The sequence below is a fragment of the Trichechus manatus genome, unplaced genomic scaffold, assembly GCF_000243295.1.
Source record: "Trichechus manatus latirostris isolate Lorelei unplaced genomic scaffold, TriManLat1.0 scaffold00019, whole genome shotgun sequence".
Classification (NCBI taxonomy): Eukaryota; Metazoa; Chordata; class Mammalia; order Sirenia; family Trichechidae; genus Trichechus; species Trichechus manatus.
This window is the reverse complement of record NW_004443955.1, coordinates 9037534-9057075: the sequence shown is the minus strand read 5'-3', so window position 1 is coordinate 9057075 and position 19542 is coordinate 9037534. Positions and strand designations below refer to the sequence as shown.

Here is a 19542-nt window from a genome sequence, read left to right as displayed (position 1 = left end):
CTCAGGGAGGGAGCCGGGGGACGCGGAGCCCGGTGGCCATCTTGAGGGCGCTCCTACGGCGGCCTGCAGGAGTCAAGGCAGCCCGCAGGGACTTACGCCGTCCCGCCGGGACCTACGGTGGCCTGTAGGCACCACGGCGTCTGTGGGAGGCGGCCTGCGACGCTGGTGCAGAGCACTCTCTCTGTCCCCACTGCCCTGCAGACCCTCCCTTCCTGGTTCGGTTCCCTTGACTGCTACTCGTTAGTAATCTGGCTCGGGCGATCTTTGTTGTTTCAAGTCTTGGGAAGGACTTCGGGGTGGAGGGAAAGGGCTCTGGGGCCGCCGACTCAGCCAGTCAAATTTTGCGCACGGCGTGTGAGGGACCGTCGCGGGAGAGGGGCCCGGTGCAGCCAACAGTGACCAGGATCAAACGTTCAGCGCGGTTTGAACCGCATGTGATAAGGTTCCCTCTAAAGGCCTACTCTCGGGGAAGGTTTTCTTCCATCACCTCGTCTGTTATTTCGCAAAACTTTGAGATAGGGATGCCTCCTACTTGCTGAGGTTACTGCTGGCTTCCGAGGGATGCTGAGACTTGTGTGGTCTGTGGTTGTGGGGACTATGGACAGGTAACATTGGCAGGTAACCCAGATTCCTCATTTTTAGTTCATTGATTTCTACTGTCTTTATTAAACATTGATGTGTAAAAAAGATATTAAGTTGCCTTTCTTTTCTTGCCCATCCTCACATGTAAAGTTGCTAGTGAGCAAATAAATGATCAAAAACGCAGCAAGAGTAAGTCCCTAGTGGCGTGGATGGCTTCAATAAGCTATAAACCAAACAATCTGCCCATTAATTGCAAAGAAAAGCGAATTTCAGCATATCAAGCGTAGGACATTTCTGAACTTTTACCATATTTCTGAACTAGATCAGCCTTTGGTGGAGAGGGGTTAGGAGTGTTACATTTTGGGGATTTAGCAGTTTATTATTACTTAAAATTTAGCATTTTATTATTATTGTCACAGGGAAGCTTCAATATTGTCATAGGGATCACAATCATACTGACAAGTGTTGCTAATGGAAACATTTAAAAAAAGATTCAGAAAGTTGCTCCTCCTTTTCTGAAAATAATTTATCCTGGATTCAAAACTCTACTGATCTTTCTGGTTAACCTGTCAGAGTATAACACATGATTCCGTTTTGCCCTGGAATCACAATGTTAAAAACACTGTCATGCATAAACATTTTTTACTTTTGTGAATACTCTGTGATTCCCTACATTAAATAGATTTTTTTTCCCACAAATACTCTTCAAGCAAAAACTGAGTTTTCCTTTATATTGAAATTAGGTTTTCTGTGATTTAGTTTCTGTTGTACAAGTTTTCTTAGGATGCCAACTCTGTAATATGTGACTCTACAATTGAGAAGTGGAAAAACTGATTTCCAGATTTGTTAACCTAACACTAAGCTTTACAGCATTTTCCAAATATCTAGTCTTGTAGCCTCTTATTGGTTCCTGGTCTCCCTGACTGCTCTGTGTGTTTGGCGTAGTTGAGCAACCCCCCTTTTTGGTTCTAATGTCATCATTTTGTCCTGCTGCTCCTTCTATTTTTCTGACCATGCCTCTGTTTCTGTTGTGAGTTCTTCTAGCATGGGGGATATTCCCCAGGGATCTCTCCTTTTCCCTGTCAAGAGAAGAAAAAAGCTAATATATTGCATACTGTTAGGTGTCAGGTATTTTACATATTTATTTAGCCACTCATTCAGTCAGTTAACAAATTTCTATTGAATGTTTAATGTTAGATATTAGGAATTAAACAGCAAGACAAAGTTCCTACTTACATGTAGTTTTCATTCTGGATAGGAAAATATTTAAAAATATTAGTATATAAGATATCAGGTGCTAACAAGTATCATGAAGAAAAAGAAAGCATGGGCAGAGGATAAGGGTTCTATTTTTCAATTGAGGAGCGTGTGGTCAGAGAAGGCCTTTATGAGAAGATGAATTTGAGCAGAGACCAAGAGGAGTGAGGGAGCAAGCCATGTGGTACTTAGAATGAAAAGTGTTTAGGGCAGAGGGGATAGTGGTGCAAGTGTCCTGAGGTGAGAACCTGTGTGGTGGGTTTGAGGCCACCGTGGCTGAAGGACTAGTTGGGGGGGTGGGGAGAGCTGTTACAATAGTCCAGGTAAAAGAAAGCAATGGTGGCAACAGTGGAAGAGGTTAGAAGTGGTTACACGTCATGTCTCCAAAAGCATGCCATTGCGTGTATGGTCTTTTAAGATGACTATTATAAAAAAGTTTCTTGAGGGGAATTCTGGGAAAATGGTGGCAGCAGCACAGTTTTTCAATCCTGACATGAGAACAAAGTTTTAAAGATTAGATGAGAAACTTAGGGGCAATGAGTTTATGTTAATGGTGATGGAATAATTTGGAAAAGGATATCAAGAATGGTTACACAACTTGAAGAATGTAAACAATGTCACTGAATAGTACATGTGGAATTTGTTGAAACAATATATACTTTGGTATGTATATTTTCACCAAAAAAGAAGAAAAAGGACAAAGCAACTTACAGCAAAACCAAAACCCCAAGTACAACATTTACAACAAATCTAAGTGTAATGGTATCCCAATGATCTCCAAAATGTAAGCCTGTAGGAACAAACCCATAGCAGTCACAAGACCTTCGTGATATCAGCAAAGAGAATCAGTGACACGTGAAGAACTCCAAAACAGTCAAAAGGTATTCACTGAAAGGCCAAGCTGATCAAGTTGAGAACAGCAGCTACAACTATAGAAGAAGCACTTGCCTTCTCCAATAGTGTGAGAGCACAAGGCACTTATTGTAAGGTCTGAGGGGCTGGAGCAGTAGAGCTACCGGAACTCTTGAAGGTGACCTACCAGGGCTTCCTTTCAGGAAGGTGCCCCACGCTGAGGAGAAGTTGCTGGGCACGGAAACAAAATGGAGCCCAATAGAGACCAAGTAAAGCAAAGATGAGGATAAAAGTGGAGGACCAGGAAATCTCAAAAAGCAAGCTGACATGTTTTTTAATACCACACAGTAAAAGCAGGTTCTGAAGCTGACGTATCTTTTAATACCACACAGTAAAGTCAGAGAGCTACTCTGTGAAGTAAGAAAAGCTATCCTGAAAGCTGCCTCTCAAAAAATTCAGTAGACCTTAGGGGGCAGTGAGTTTTTGTTAATACGGGAAGAACAACTCAGAAAAGGAGGGTGAGAATGGTTGCACAACTCGAAGAATGTAATCAGTGTCACTAAATGGTACACGTAGAAACTGTTGCATTGGTGTACGTTTTGCTGTGTGTAGTCTCAGCAGCAACAACAAAATTAATAAAATTTATAGGAAAAAAATCAGTAGAACCCACTCCACATAAAAATAAGTGACAGAAAAGAAGACAAATCCCATAGAAAATTATTACAATTGTCCCTAGGTATCCGAGGGGGATTGGTTCCAGGACCCGTCATAGATACCAAAATCCGTGAATGCTCAAGTCCCTTATATAATACAGTGGCATAGTATTTGCTTATAACCTACATACACACATCCTCCCGTATACTTTAAATCATCTGTAGATTACTTATAATACCTAATACTGTTAATGCTGTGTAAATAGTTGTTATACTGTATTGTTTAGGGAATAATGACAAGAGGAAAAGTCTGTACATGTTCAGTACTGACGAAACCGTAGGCCTGTGTAAGGAGGACTGTGTAATTAGTAGGGAGGTGGAGAATTCCACACACTAGCTTTACCCTTTTTCAGATCAGCTTATGGAGCTGTTACAGATTCTCCAGTTTATCCTGAGAAATCTTTTTTTTCTAGAATATGGTAAAGGGCACCAAAAGGAAAGATTTAAGAATGAGGTAAAGTGTAATGGCTCAAATATACAAATGTAGTGGGAGTGATTAAATGATCTCAATTTAGTGATATGCAAATAAGCAATTGTTTTATTTTTTAAATAAATGTTATCATTCATTAAATTTCAAAGCCCCACCACCCATGCCATGGTATCCTAGTCCTCATTGACAAATTCAGCCCAGTTTAGGGATTCTACTTTGATTATCAAAATCTCATTCTCATTTTGAGGAAAAAGATTCAGTCAGAAGGTGTCATTATCTCTGATCTCTTCTGCATAATTTCAGTGAGATGTTGTTGAGGAACAGGACACGATCTCTCCCTTTCTCCTCTCTCTCTCTCCTCCCTTGCTAGCTTATGGCAGCGTGACGGCCTGCACCTCAGATGAGAATGGGATTGGTGGTCTCCTTTTTTGTGATCATCTGCTTTTCCCGTCTGACATGGCCCCCAACCCTCTCATTGCCAATTCCTGGATACTTTACCCAATGATTCTTTCTGTGTATGAGGTACTTCACTGATTTAACAGCTGGCAGTAATTCCAGGCAAGAGGCTAGCTCTCTCTGTGTGTTCCAGAGGCTCCCTGAGACCTTACAAGAGATGCTGTTGGAGGATGGGGAGAGCTCAGGATCCCACTCCACCCTCTGTGAATGTTGGTGACCTCTACTCCAGCCAGAAAAGACCCCTTTCTGCCCTTCTATGGCCCTTTTTTTGTATAGACAAGAGTGGTTGAGGGGGTCATCTTATGGGTTCCAAGGGAGTTTTCCCCCTACACCACTGAATGGGGATGCCTAGTACTATGGTAGGTGTTTGTTTGAAGGTACAAGTAAAAGCCCAACACCTTGTGTCCTCAGCCATGTACTTGTCTCTGTGGTTCTCGACAATTCCCACACTGAACTTGTATTCTTTAAGTTTTAGCTATAGCTTTGCACAAACAATTCATAGGTAAGGGTACAATTAATTTGTGTTTACTGTCAAGGACTATATGACAACAGAAAAACACATATTGGATACTTTATTTTTATACATTAACAAAACTCTTGGTCACCCGAAATCATTAGGGTGTGATGTTTGATACTACTGTACACTTTTTTCATCGTATGATTTTTGAAGAATATTCAGTGAGCTCTTAACGGAGGCTAACAAGTGGTAGCATCTAAGCCAGAAGTAGGCAGACTAAACTACTATTCCTTTGAGTGAGACCTAAGAAACGTGGTGTTTATGGCTCCTTTCCACTTCTTACTTCTTGCTCCTTATAAATTTCTTTTTCTCCTTCTCCCTCCTTTGTCCTCCACGTTTGCTTTCTCTTTAATTTCTCTTTCTTGCAGAGTTACTTACTCCTTAAGTGACCTATTGGTGATGGCACCCAATGGCATTTCTTAGGCTACTTGGTGGCCCTAGAAGTAAGGAGATTGTAGAATCTATGTATTGATTTATCTTGGTCGGATTATTGTCACTTTTATTTGACCCTATTCCAACTAAAACACTGAGTTTACTAACATAGGCTAACAAAATATTACTTTAAGTTTAGTGCATTACATTTTAAATTAATAGGTTCAAAGTATCAAAAACTTTTAATGAAAATATTTTCAGAGATTTATGCTGTTGAAATGGCCAAAATAGCCTCTTAGTAGTTCTGATTTAAAAATCGAAGAAGCAAAGCACATTAGCATTCCGTTTCTGTGGCTGTTTTCTCTTGCTTAGCTTTTTGTCCCTCTGTTGTAATCCCAGACACAGCTACTAAGTTACTTGCACTGCTGGCATGTCCGGATCTGTCTAATCTACCCTGAAGGGATTTAGCATTGCTAGGATGGCCGTGCAAACTTTTTGACCTTATAGATGGAAATCCGAAAGCTTGATCTGGTTTCACAGACAGTAAATCTTCTTTTTCAGTTCTGTCAGTAGCAGCTAGGGATAAACAAGAGATTTGAGGGACGCTTCCAGAAATAGAGTCTTCATCTTTGGTATCTGCAAACTGCTCGGCTTGCACTGCAGCTTCAGACACAATGGAAGGAATATCTGTACTGCGAGAACGTGTAATCTTTTGAACTTGGCATTTCAATTCTGTTGTCCATTGTTGTACTGTGGAAGGGCCTGCCTGGTCCAACACTGAACTGTATTCTGCACTGCAGTTGTTAACCCCACTGACCAGCTTCCTTCCACGAGAATATACAAAGCTTCTGGACTTCATTGTCTTGTAAGTGTTGAAAGTTTCATCAGGGTAATAGCGGGTAATTTTTGTTTCTTGTAAGGGACAGAAAACAGTGCCTTGTACCTTTGTAGTTTCCACTGTTAGCTGAGTGTTTTGAAAATCTGATTTCTTCTGTCCATGCATAACATATGTTTGATTTAAATCTGGGGAAATAGTTTCTTCGCTTTTAGAGTCTGCCTGCCTTCCATCATCTTCGGTTGAAATCCCAATGTCTGGACCTAATTTTGGCTCTGATGGGTCCTTTAAGCTGTCTGAGGCAGGTCTGCTGCATTCTGGTATTGCTGCTGGGCTTCTGCTAGGTAGTGGGTAGAGGCTGCCCTGATGCTCGGGTACCAGGTGCATTTTTGTGTCTTTCTCTTCCTTCATACGGAAAGAGCAGGTTTTTTTCCTTAATCCTGCCCCTGGTGACATGGAGAGACAGGCATCCTCATGCAGTAACTCTTCTCCATTAAAATGGTATCTGTACATGCTGTAGCCATCAGCGCTGTTGACGCTGCTTTGCCTTAGAAGATAAGTTACATCGCATTCAGAAGAAGCTCGAGACCGAGTCTGTATCAGGTCAGACTTGTCAATTCCTGCAAGATTTTCAAGCGCATTCACCATTCTGCTAGAGAATTCTTCTAGTTGAGAAAGTCGAAGGTCAACTGTCTGTAGAGAAGCTTTCATAAAGTTTTCTCTTTCATTGATTTCTTCCAGTCTCATTGACATATTTTCAACTCTGGTGAATACAAAGGAATAGATTTATTAAGTAAGATTAACTACATATTAAAAATAAAAAGACAATGTTATTGCTATGTGAATTTTCAGTCTTGAGAATCATGAACTTCGGGCATGTTTTCCAAATTTACATATTTCTGATAGGATTACTAAATATTACGAGGGACATCAGAAAATAATGGAAATAATGGTTAACACACATTGTGCTTACTGTTTACCAGTGGGGGTGGGGTGTGTCCTGGCTCCCAGCTGGGTCATGTGGTGATCTGGTCTAGAAGGTTCACTCCCAAGTGTAGGTAAACACTTTGGCCTGATTCTGTTAGGCTCTTACTTTCTCCCACTTTTCTGTCTCTTCTTAGAAATGTATAGACAGTCTCTAGACTCACTTGCAGTCACTCATCTGTCAGTTTGTCATACTGTGGTGGCTTCCAGCTGCTATGATGCAGGAAGCTATGACACTGGTATTTAAAATACCAGCAAGGTCACCCATGGTTGTCAGCGTTCAATGGAGCTTCCAGACTAAGACTAAGAAGAAGGGCCTGATGATCTACTTCCTAAAATTAACCAGTGAAAACCCTTTGGATTACAAGAGAACATTGGTTGATATAGTGCTGAAAGATGAACCTCCTAGGCTGGAAGGCATTCAAAATATACCGTGACCACAACAATGGACTTAAGCATACCAAAGACCATGAAGATGGCACAGGATTGGACAATGTTTCATTCTGTTGTGCATGGGGTCACCATGAGTTGGGGCAACTTGGTGGCAATTAACAGCAGAGTCACTTGGCTTGCATTACAGGCTGTTTCTACTAGGTCTCTGTTATGTTCTGTTAGGTCTTTGCTAGCCTCTCTATCTATCCTTATACATTTCCTCACTTGTTCACTTTCTTTCCTTTTATCCCCCTCTTGATGGGCTGCTGCCCCCTTTCTTGTTTCCTGGTGCTTTTCTCTGCCTTGCTAACTCCTCTGCACTGCCCTGCTCTACACCCCTCCTGCTGCTTCTGCTGCTGCCCTGCTCACATTCTCCCTGAGTTCGCTTTTGCTGATGCTGTGCTTGTTAACCATGTTTGACAGCTGGGTTCTGATGTGTGGGAGGCTTCTTGGCTTCTGTTCTTAAACAATTCTTTTTATGGGGAAATGATTATATATATGCCCCTTAGGAAACCACATCATTTGAGCAGGAAGGGTCTGGCTTCCTGGAAGTTTCCACCAAGAGGACCAATTCTCCATGGATGAAAAGTCCTGGTTTCCCTCTGTTAAAGCATCCCATAATACAGGTTCAAAGAGTTCACTTTCCCCTGGAATTTCAGGTACCAGCAGAAGAGTTTTTCGCTATTAACTTTCCATTACTTCTGATAAGACTTGATTTTCCCTGTTAAATGTAATGGCTCTTGCTCACCCCAAATCTAGTACTCCTGACGATTCCTTTTGTATTAAAAACCACATTGCCACCATAACAAACTTGAGATACTTTAACAAACACTACATTAAGAGATAATTCAGCTGTGCAAAATTTAAAAAATAAATAAACTGGTAAAATATAGGTAAGTATCTCTTCCTTCCCCCATGAATCAGTTACCAAGCTCCATCAGTGGTAGGAAGGTAGGACACACCTCTTCTGGTGTCTTTTTACTCTTCCATCCCTACTTAAAGTTGATTCTCTCTTAAAGACATATTTCTAATATAGCACGTTTCAAATTTTGTATTTTCTTGTTTTTAAAATTATCATCCTGTAAATTGACGTTTTTTCTTTTGGTGTACAGTTCTATAAATTTTAACACATGTATAGAATTATGGTGTTGGTGAAGAATATTGAATATACCACAGACTGCCAGAAGAACAAACAAATCTGTCTTGGAAGAAGTACAGCCAGAATGCTCCTTAGAGGGGAGGATGGTGAGACTTTGTCTCGCTTACTTTGGACATGTTAGCAGGAGCGACCGGTCCCTGGAGAAGGACATCATGCTTGGTAAAATAGAAGGTCAGTGAAAAAGAGGAAGAGCCTCAATGAGATGGATTGACACAGTGGCTGCAACAGTGGGCTCAAACATAGCAACGATTGTGAGGATGGTGTACGGTCGGGAAGTGTTTCATTCTGTTGTACACAGGGTCGCTATGAGTCAGAACCGACTCAATGGCACCTAACAACAGCAGTGTATATTTGTTTAGCCAACACCAAGATCAGGATACAAAATAGTTCCATCATCGCCCCAAACTCCCTCATGCTTTATAGCCATACCTTCTCCTATTCCAAATCCTGGCAACCACTGATCAGTTTCCATCATTATAGTTTCTGTTGATTTCTTTTCCTTGTGTATGGGCCATACTTTCTTGTTTGTTTGCATGTCTCATAACTCTTATTGAAAACTGGACATTTTGAATATTATAATGGAAGAGACTGCATAGGCCCAGCTCACTATTATTCACTCCCCATTGCTGACCGCTACATTGTCTCATGATCTTGTCCTTCCCTCCAGTTCCAGTCTCTACAAAAGGTTTAAGATTAACCGATGCTCCTCCTTGGAGGGTGGAAAACAAGTGATAATGATCTAAAGATGAAAAACCCGAACAAAGCACCCATCTTGTGACAAGAAAACCAGGATGTCGCCAGATAACCCCCAAGAATACCAGTAAAAGATTAACTCATCTGAGACACGACCACCTCAAGGGGAAACTAACACAAACTTCTAAAACCCATAATCCTGTCCCTATAAAAGCCTTCAGGCAATCACCAGCTGGGGAGACGGGTTTTTTGGAGGAATCTATTCCCCTCTGTCTCCTATATATCGATATGTAATAAACCTCTTGCTGCTCACCTCACACCGTCTCAGAATTGGCTATTGCGGCAGGTGGCTCCAGTCCACATTATTGCAGTAACAATAATGTGACAACTCTGGAAATCAGATTCTCTCCCCACAAGAGTATGTTGTTGATGCTGTTTATTGTAGTTATTGTTTGGTCGTTTAGTCATTTTTCTTAACCAATTATTTTAAAGTCTGTATTCTTTGTCACATGTTGCCTGAAGTCTCTGTTGTATTAGCTTAGTGGTCAGCTAGTGACTGGACGGAGATTTTCTTAAATGCCTATATCCCAAAAATCTCCCAGTTTTTGCTGAGGGGCTCTGTGTGTGTTGAGACACATTTTCAACACCAGTTGGGCAGTTTACATCTCTGCCTTAGCCTTCTCTTCTGCTTGCACGGAGCCTCAAGGTGAGCCAGAGGTGACGTTTTTCCAGGGCATTCACTCAGCCCTTTGCATGCACATAGTCCTTTAGATTTCCAAGAATATGTTGGATCTTTTCACACTCCTTATTTCCCAGCCTTTCCTCCCACGCTTTTTGCTTAGTCTATTGTTTGCCCCAACTGTTATTTATCACCTCAGGCAGCAGAGACTAAAACATTTGCCTGTAAATGTTTTTCGCAAATGCCCCACAGGTAGCAGCGTTAGCATCGGGCAAGTCAGGTGAAATAAAAACAAGCCTTTTGAGCTTATCTTTGTGGGGGCACAAATAATTACAATTCTTTGTGTATGAGTTCCTTTCTACCCTCTCTGCTTTGGTATTGGGAATATGGGCTGTAATTTTCAAGGCTACTGCTGAGCTGAGGAGTGGGTGACGGGACTGGGGTAAGTTAAAATGTTCTTACCAAGATTCAGCTGTTTTTCTTGAATAAGTGTTCCCGAAGTTGCTGTAAGCCTTTGGCTAATTTTCAGAGTTCTGAAAAAGTTGACTCTGCCAGTCTTTTTTTTGTTGTTGTTGTTGCTTTTATGGAGGGGTAGAATTTTGGAGTTCCTTATTCCACTAGTTTTACTGAACCCCGCCACCCCCACCCAAGGCCTTTATTATGCTATTAAGGAGCAGAACCACACATACACACAGCTTGGGGTGAGCTCTGGAGTTCATAAACAACTTTATGGGTTTACTTCCACACAATCTTCTCTCTCCACGATTCTCCCTGGTATTTTCAGTTCCCTGAGGCTCCCCTTTTCCATCCTCTAGCTAGAAAGCAGGGGCTTTAATTAATCCAATCTGCCCTGCACTTCCACAACTGCAGTCACTTCCACTGCCAATGGTAGTTAAGACCGAGAGAGAGAGGAAAAAAAGCAATAGTAATTGGTCCCACCATCTTGATTTTTAATACAGTGGGCAGGGACTTCATTGGACCACTGGATTTCCTGCAACCAACTCAGGGGGGAACAACAGGGAAGGAAAAAAGACACCCTTGGAATAACTAGGATGGGATCTCAAAATCATTTCCTTTAATATTAAATGATATATGACCTCATTTTGTACCATAAACTTATAAAGCAAAAAAAAAAAAAAAAAAAAGTTAGTTATTAGGAATAGCCTCTTTGCCTCCAATGTTCTTCTCATTCTAATCCATAAAGATAACACAGTACACAATCATGTCACTTCTTGCTTAAAAATAGTAGCAGCTTCTCATCGCACTTAAGATAAAAACCAAATTTCTTAGCAGTAGTAGGCACCAAGAAGTGGGTTAAATAGGGAAAACTCATAATCTCCATTGGTAATCCCATTCTACGATATGACAGTGGACACTTTCTAAATATTATGTAAATTACTGTGCAAGTGCAGTGTCAAGTCTTCCCTTCCAGTTCAATAGCTACTCTTAACCTCTTCCTATAAAGATTTCTGTTCTTTATATACATTCAAAACTCTTCAGAAACTTGCCCCCATCCTCCCTTCCTGCTTCTCACTTTCCATGCCCGTTTGCTCAAGTCACCCTTCACAAACATGCCATCATCAGTGAAACGAAAAAGTAAAATTCTCTTAGAACGTAAAAACCCCAAACACTGAGGCATTTGAAGACCCTAGTTTGAGAAAAAATGTTCTAGATCATGCAGATACCTCTATGCTTGCATAAGAACCAGATGAATGAAAGCTGTTTTGAGAGGTCAGGAACCCCAGCCGTTGTAAGTAAAAGTATGTTGCTATCCTGGCATCAGGTGTTATTCAATTAAATCAATAACAATTTAGATTAACATGACTATGTTCTTTATTGGAGCCCTGGTGGCATGGTAGTTAAGAGCTTGGGTGCTAACCAAAAGGTCGACAATTCGAATCCACCAGCTGCTCCTTGGAAACCCTATGGGACAGTTCTACTCTGTCCTATAGGATTGCTATGAGTTGGAATCGACTCAATGGCAATGGGTTTGGTTTGATTTCGGTGTATTTATTATTGGGCCTAACATTTTTCAAAATAATACTCATTTTATAAAATATATCACTACTCTGTTTTGAATATTCCAAATCATTTGTTCAAATCACTTATAACTCTAGTATGACTAGGACTCATCTCAAACGGATTAATTCATTGGATGCTGAGCACTTTTGAGATGCAAAATGTGCTTTCTTATACACCTCATTGCTGATCTCCTATCAGATCTACTTTTATCCATTTCCCCCCTTTTTGAGTTCATGGCTTCTGTGACTATTTGTGTTTGGATTTACTTGTAGATTACTTACATAGCTTCACTAGGCATTTATTCCACATATTAAGGTAGCATTTACTTCACAGCAAAAATTCTTCCATTTAAGAATACTTTTGAAAAAGCCTTTAAAGCCATTTTTCTAACCACCAAACACATGATTTCTCAACTGGCAGGCCTGAAGAACAATTCCTGAGGGCTAGCTTCCCCCATTCTTTTGTATCAATGGGAATTAGAAGCAAATGAAATCTATACTATCTGGGCCCAAATTAAGCATTCTCCTGTCTTTGAATAGAATTTTAAACTGCACTTGATTTATGATAGTATTTTCCCCATCTTTATTACTTCATGTGTATCTCCTACTAAAACCAGGGTCTGCCCAGAACTTAATTTGCTTAATGAGTCTTGGTGTAATAATAGCTGTGTTTTTTCCCCTGAGATTTTTCTCTGTTTGATGCATAGATTAGTATAGATTGGTCTTTCTGCCTTTTCGTTAAAAGGGGACACCTTAATTCCCTAATTACTCTCAAAATCGGGCATTTATATAATTCTGTGGCACAAATGGGTTAAGTGCTCGACTACTAGTCGAAAGATTGGTGGGTCAAATCTGCCTAGAAGCGCCTCAGGAGACAAGCCTGGTGATCTGCTTCTGATAGGCCACACCTTGAAAACCCTATGGAGCAGTTCTGCTCTGCACTTATGGGGTCACCATGAATCAGAAGCCACTTGATGGCAGCTAACAACAACTATTTGTTTCATAAATTAAGAAAGTGAAAGATAATGGTACAAGATTAACAACTGACATTATATGACTCTTTTTGTTTAGTTTGCTTTTGTGGAAGCAGAAAGGCTGTTTCTGATGAACATTTGTCAGCTTGAAGAATACCTTTGAGGTGATCACATTAGGAATGAAGCTGTTCCACCAGCTTCTCTCTGTTACGGGCGTGTCACCGGTGAGCGGTTTATGAAACAAGACAAACAATAGTGACATGATAGCATTGTGAGAAGTAAATGAAATCCAGCAAATGGAAGTACTCCAGGAACTACAAATACAACACAAACGTAAAGTGATATGATCGTGTGAAATAGGTCTGCTTGTGAATCTCCAGATGCCTCTACTTGGTATATCTATTACTTAGGGTACTTGATTTTGAACATGATACTGCGGTTGTTGTTGTGTGCTGTTGAGTCGATTTTGACTCATAGTGATCCTATATGACAGAGTAGGACTGCCCCAAAGGAGCCCTAGTAGCGCAGTGGTTAAGCACTCAGCTATCACCAAGGTCAGTCATTCAAATCCACCGGCTGCTACTCTGTAGAAAAATGTGGCAGTCTGCCTCCATAAAGATTTGCAGCCTTGGAAATCCTATGGGACAGTTCTACCCTGTCCTATAGGATCACTATAGTCGGAATGAGTCGGAATGGATTCAATGGCAGTGGATTTGGTCTTGGTAATCTTTACTAGAGCAGATTGCCAGGTCTTTTCTCCTGGCAATTTTTTGGTTAGCGGCTGAGTGCTGAAACGTAGAGTAGTTTAACTGAAACTAAATAATGCTTTCCAATTCATTCACATAATTGTTAGGCTCAACAATATATCTACCACCTGTCTGTCAGTTGGTTGTTGTACTGTGGTGGCTTGCATGTTGCTATGACCTGTATTTCAAATACCAGCAGAGTCACCGATGGTGGGGAGGTTTCAGTGGAGCTTCCAGACTAAAACAGACTAGGAAGAAAGGCCTGGCCATCTACTTACAAAAATTAGGCAATGAAAACCCTATGGATCACAACACAGAGGGGAGCACTTGCCCCCATGCACAAGTCCAAGAAAGTGCCAGACAAGGCATGGAATGACATTCCAAGGTGCCACAAATATGAAAGGTGCCTGACTGAGGCAGCTGGACAGACAAGAGGGGAGAGAAGGCGTTTCTGCTGTCATGTTGCCCCCATCGACGTCTATTCATCTTGAAGTTGGGGGCGGGTGGGGGGGAGTGCAATTTAGAGATTGCCCCGGGCACTCGAATCGGAGGGCACAATTTAGAGATGGTCCTGGATGCTCGTTACCCTTGCTACACCTCTGTCACAGCAGAATGTTGTCTGGTATTGTGCTGGAAGATGAGCGCCCTAGGTTGGAAGGCAACAATGGACTCAAACATACCGAGGATCGTGAAGATGGTGCAAGACTGAGTAACATTTCGTTCTGTTGTACATGGGGTCGCCATGAGTCAGAGCTGACTTAATGGCAACTAACAACAACAATACATAAATCTGTAGAATTTTTGTAATAACTTCCAAGAGACTATCTATGAATGGTGTAACTTTACTGGACCTTGCATAGACTCTTGTCTATGAAACAAAAGGTCCAAATTCATCTTCTTGTGGTAAGAATCTTTGTGTCTCTTTCCTAAGGACGGGACTTAGAAATTTGGAATTCTGCAGTAAGCCAGTTATTAAAACTTGCTTTACATGTGTAAAGATCACCCTTCACCTGCAAGGCAGCCCATAAATTATATAGGATAGAGCTAGATGTTAACATCAAAAACATAACGTTAGTGGAACAACTAGGTCCAGTTCATACTTGAAGAAACCCATGTTTCAAGATCCCATGGTATTCTATGCTTGAGTTCTAAGATCATTTGTCCCGTTATTTTATTCCAGATCTATACATCATAATGTTTTCTAATCCACTCCAAATTTTACATCCAGTTATTTAAATTTCCATCTACTTCCTCAAGTAGCGTTGCCTTTTAAATTTAGTGATTATAGGGAGGACACCCAGAGTAGAACCTTGTTGTGCTTACTTACAGAGTTTTTATATGTGAAAGCCTAAATAAAGACTAATATTAAATCTTCTGGTTTTCTCACTCTTTTTATAAATGATGACTAGTTACTAAAAGAATATTATGCCCACTAGGACTCTAGATCTATCCTGCATCATTTATATACACCAGCTTGGCCGTACCCCAGACCTCCTTGGTTTCTAGAATTCAAGGCATCTAAATCATTAGCTTTTTCTGGCTATGTTTCACTTTTTGTTCCAGCCAGACTCTGTGGTCAGCCACTCAGTGCAGCATTTATTAATATCCTAGGTTCTCTCTACCTTGTTTCCAACATAATAGTGCTAATCCCTACTCTTTATCTGCTATTACAAGAGTTCCAGGGCTGAGCAAAGATAAATGGTGCCAGGGGGCAATGCATTATGTCTATGCTGTCATTAGCAAACACTAGCATCTTTGTGATATCCCCATTTACTGATTCTGGGGACATAGATCCCCTTCTGCCCCCCGCTTTGTACCATGATTGGCTTGCTTTCTGTACTCTTGCCCTTGGGCTGTGGAGTGTCATTGATGAAATTCATGGGAGCCACATTTACTTGGCCCAATGCAAAGTTGTGTTATCTAACTTCAGTCGGGTCCCCATTATTTCTGCTGAGCAATCTCTTGGCTATCTCCTTTCTTAATGTATCTTCCATAAAGGTGAACTCAAATCTTCTGACCTGGTTTCAAGTCTGTAAATGTCGATGCGGGGCACTTTTCCCCCATTCCTATTGCTTATTTCTATGTGACTGGACTTATTAGAGTAACACTCCTGGCCTCACCCGGTCCTTTATTTATTTATTCTTGAGGAAGACTGCTTTTATGAATGGAGTGTGGGGCCAGGGAGTCAGCATTGCTTCTTTTCTCTATCCCATTGGAAGCCAGCTGCCTGTAGGGAGCCTGGGTTCTCAATTTCTCTGGGTCATTTGGTAAACCTAGCCGGGGAGGCCAACTCTTTCTGTGCGAGGAAGGCCTTCAGATGCCCAGTGCTGCCTGTGACTGCGTGGGTACGTCTAACTGTAGGCTGTGCATTTGGCAAGAACTGGGCCATGCCTCCAGTACCACTTTTATTACCAATAAAGCTGATATTGTTATCTCTTTTGGCCTGATGTCTGCATCTGTCTCTGAATTGGCTCTCAAAGTCAGGTGAGGAACAAGAGTGTCATTTACTAGGCACATTAAACTCCAACATTCAATCTCACCCTTCCCCATCATCCAAGCAACCTAGACTTCTATCCCTTTAAAATTAAGACAGTCAGATGGATCTTCCCCAACCTTCTCCTCCATGATTGCATGCTTGTCTTTCTGTGACCTTCTCTACATCAGAGGAATCACTCTCCTCCTTTCTAGGACTGATCCCTCTTTCAGTTCCCCTTATAGTTACTGTCTTGTTTCTCTCCCTTCTTGCTGAGGTCTCTGCTACCAGCACCTTCTCATCCTGGCCACATAGGGAGGATGCCAAATAAGAAGATCTCAAGGACATGAAATGTTGATTCCCCATCAAGCCTATAAGATACCAAAATCTTAACCTAGATCCACAAGTCTGACAGAAAATCACTGAACCCAGAAGGCTTGGAGCATCAGAATCTGCTATAATATGCTTGGCTAGTGTAGTATAATAGGCTTGGTTAGCTATGATAGACCCATAGCTCCTTATGTTCAGGGCCAAATGCATTTAAAATGTATAATTTATGAGTTACCCACTGCATACTTTGAAATATCAGACACATAAAATAAAATTTATATAAATGGAAATAGAAGATATGAAAAATAGAGGAGGAAATAAGGAGGCAATGTACACCACATGTTCCAAAAACTTTCACTAATACACTTACTATAATTAAATATTAAGTTTGGTGCTAAGCTTCCTTGCAGCCACGGAAAAAAGGGAAAACACACGGGATTAAGTAATTCTCATTGTTTGATGAAGTTTAATCTTCTGACTAGGTTTCATCTGGAACCCGTGAACCTGTGGTAAGGGGTGCCAAACCACAGAAAGAACAATGTATTCAGAGGTGGATTTGCAGAAGACACAGTGATGTCCTTTAAGCCCCAAATGATAGGAATACATGTTGCCAGCTGTCAACCTGGTATGATGAAAATAGAATGTTTAGGTTGAAAAGTACTACTTTGACCATGCTTGCAGAACTTATCTATAAAATATTCTTAGCCCACCAGCCCTCTTGGTTACTGATGTTACACCTTTGAGCAGAGACAATGCCTGCCAACACAACACTTGTTTTGGTTTTGGTGATATTAAACATTCTTCCTGACAATTATGGGTAACAGAATCATTTGTATCTTGAAACTGTTCCTAATTCCTAACAGTAAAACCAATGTTTCCAGCCTGGAGGGAGCATAGCTGATTTCCTATTTGATATCCCAGGAGGGAACTCATTGAGGACGGGATAGAAATTTGTATTCAAATCAGGAGACAAAGTTTGAGCCATTCATTCATTCATTCAAAAAAATTGAGCTCCTTTTTTGTGATGTTCCTGCAACTTTTATGTATGCTTGAAATTATTTCCAAATAAAAAAGTTACAAAAACTGAGTTGGATAAAAGGCAAGTTAAAAAACATTGAGCCCCTACTATGTGGAGACATGTGCAGGTTCTCGGGATACCCCCATGAGCTAAACCCAGACGTGGCCCCTGCCTTCATGGAGCTTAGGGTCTGGGGTCCTAACCTAGTCTAAGGTGTGAGATGGTCAGGGAAGTTTTCCATAAGGCGGTGGCATTTGAGCAGAGATCTGGGGGATGAGCAGGGGAAGGAGGGTGGGGTGTGCCACGCAGCAGAAACAGCATGTGCAAAGACCCCGTCGCAGGAGAGAAGCAGGTGCTTTTGAAGGAATGAAAGGAGGCCAGCAGGCTGGAACACCGAGCACGAGGGAGACTAGTCCAGGGCAAGGCTGGCGAGAGGACAGGGCCACACTGTGCAGGGCCTTGTGGGCTGAGAGCAGTGGGAGCCCTGGAGGGATTTTTAAGGAGAGCTGGTGGAGGCGAGCTACAGGACTGAAAGAACAAAAAACAAGTATGGAGAGACCAGTTAGGGGACAGCTGCAGGAACCGAGGTGTAAATGATGGAAGAGTCTGCTAGGGCGGTGGGGGTAAAGATGGGAGAAGTGGGTGGACCATGATATGTCCAAGGGTAAAGGAAATGGAAGTTGATGATCGTCAGTGAAGGAGAGGGATGATATGCCAGTTTCTGTCATGCTGAGTCTATGGCTGCTGGTGTCATTCATGGAGCCCAGAGCCCAGAGCCCAGGAGAGGAGGCGGCCACATTTGGGAGAAAACGCATGAGTGCGGTACCTCTGAGACAGCTAAGTGGGCACATTGCATAGGACTTGGATATAGCGGTTCAGGATGGAGGAGAGGTCTGACTTTGAGAGTCACTGGAGTATAGATGGTGGCTAAAGCTTGGGTGTGACAGAGGCTGCCTCGGAGGGTGTCCAGAGCAGGGCCACCAAACTACAGCACGTGGGCAAATTGAGCACCATTGTTTGTATGTGACCTGTGAGCTGAGAGTGATTTTTACATGCTCAAATGGTTGGGAATAAAAAAACCAAAAGGAGGATAATATTTGCTGACACGTGAAAATTGTATGAAATTCAAAATCCAGTGTCCATACACACAGTGCCCCTGGAGCACAGATGCGCCCATCCCTTCGCACGGTGGCTATGGCTGCCTCCACACTGAGGGCAGGAGCTGTGACAGAGACCCTGTGCCCACAGAGCCTAAGAGAGCCCGCAGACACAGTGTGCAGACCCCTGGTCTGGTAGGAGATGTGGGGCAAGCAGCTTTAGCTTTCTGAATGATTTTGCTGATCTGTAAAATAAGTATGCTGCAGCTGACTGAGGGCCTGTGACGCTAGGTTGAATGGGAGGGCAGGTGCTCGAATTTGATGCCCGATTTCTGGCTTAGGAGAGACTCACTCAGTATCGTACACCTGGTGCAAAGACCAGGTTTGACTTTGTGATCAAGGGTGGGACAAGAGCAGCAAGTGCAGGGAAACCTCAGCGTGCCCGGAACACTAGTTTAGGGAGCTGCTTGGCTGAAAGTGTTCCATGTCAAACAAGTTTGGGATGCTGGTCACACCAGGTGACTCTGTGGCTTAAACTCCTTCAGAGGCTCCCCATTTCTCTCAAAGCAAAGCCCAGGCCTCCAAGACCCTCCCTGGTGGCTGCTGCCCATCATCTGGCTGAGCTCACCTCACCACTCTCCCCTGGGTCGTCCCCGCAGCTCCAGCCCCTTGCTGTTCCTTGCTGGGGTGGCGTGCTTCCACTATGGGGCATATGCTCTCACTGCCCCTCTGCGGAAGTGCTCCTGGACACTGCCTCATCCCACCAGCTCCTTTTCAATCTTTGCTCAATCCCACTTCCTGACTGAGCCCTCACCTCACACCTCTCATCCTTCTGCACTCCCAGCCCCGCTCACTCTATGGTGTTTTCTCCTTTTTTAATTTCATTTATCACCTTATAGTATACTATATACTGTTTTCATTT

The 19542-nt window shown here is 42.2% G+C and overlaps 1 protein-coding gene across 1 annotated transcript in view; it reads right to left on the bottom strand.

The window, feature by feature from the left end:
* Positions 1-5175: 5175 nt before the first annotated feature.
* The window catches only part of TRPM1 (transient receptor potential cation channel subfamily M member 1), a 103714-nt gene continuing 89347 nt past the window's right edge, over positions 5176-19542 (bottom strand). The window contains exon 26 of the mRNA XM_004372631.1: positions 5176-6777. Coding sequence (XP_004372688.1) covers positions 5514-6777 — 1264 coding nt within the window. The 3' untranslated portion in view covers positions 5176-5513. The remainder of the gene's footprint in view (positions 6778-19542) is intronic.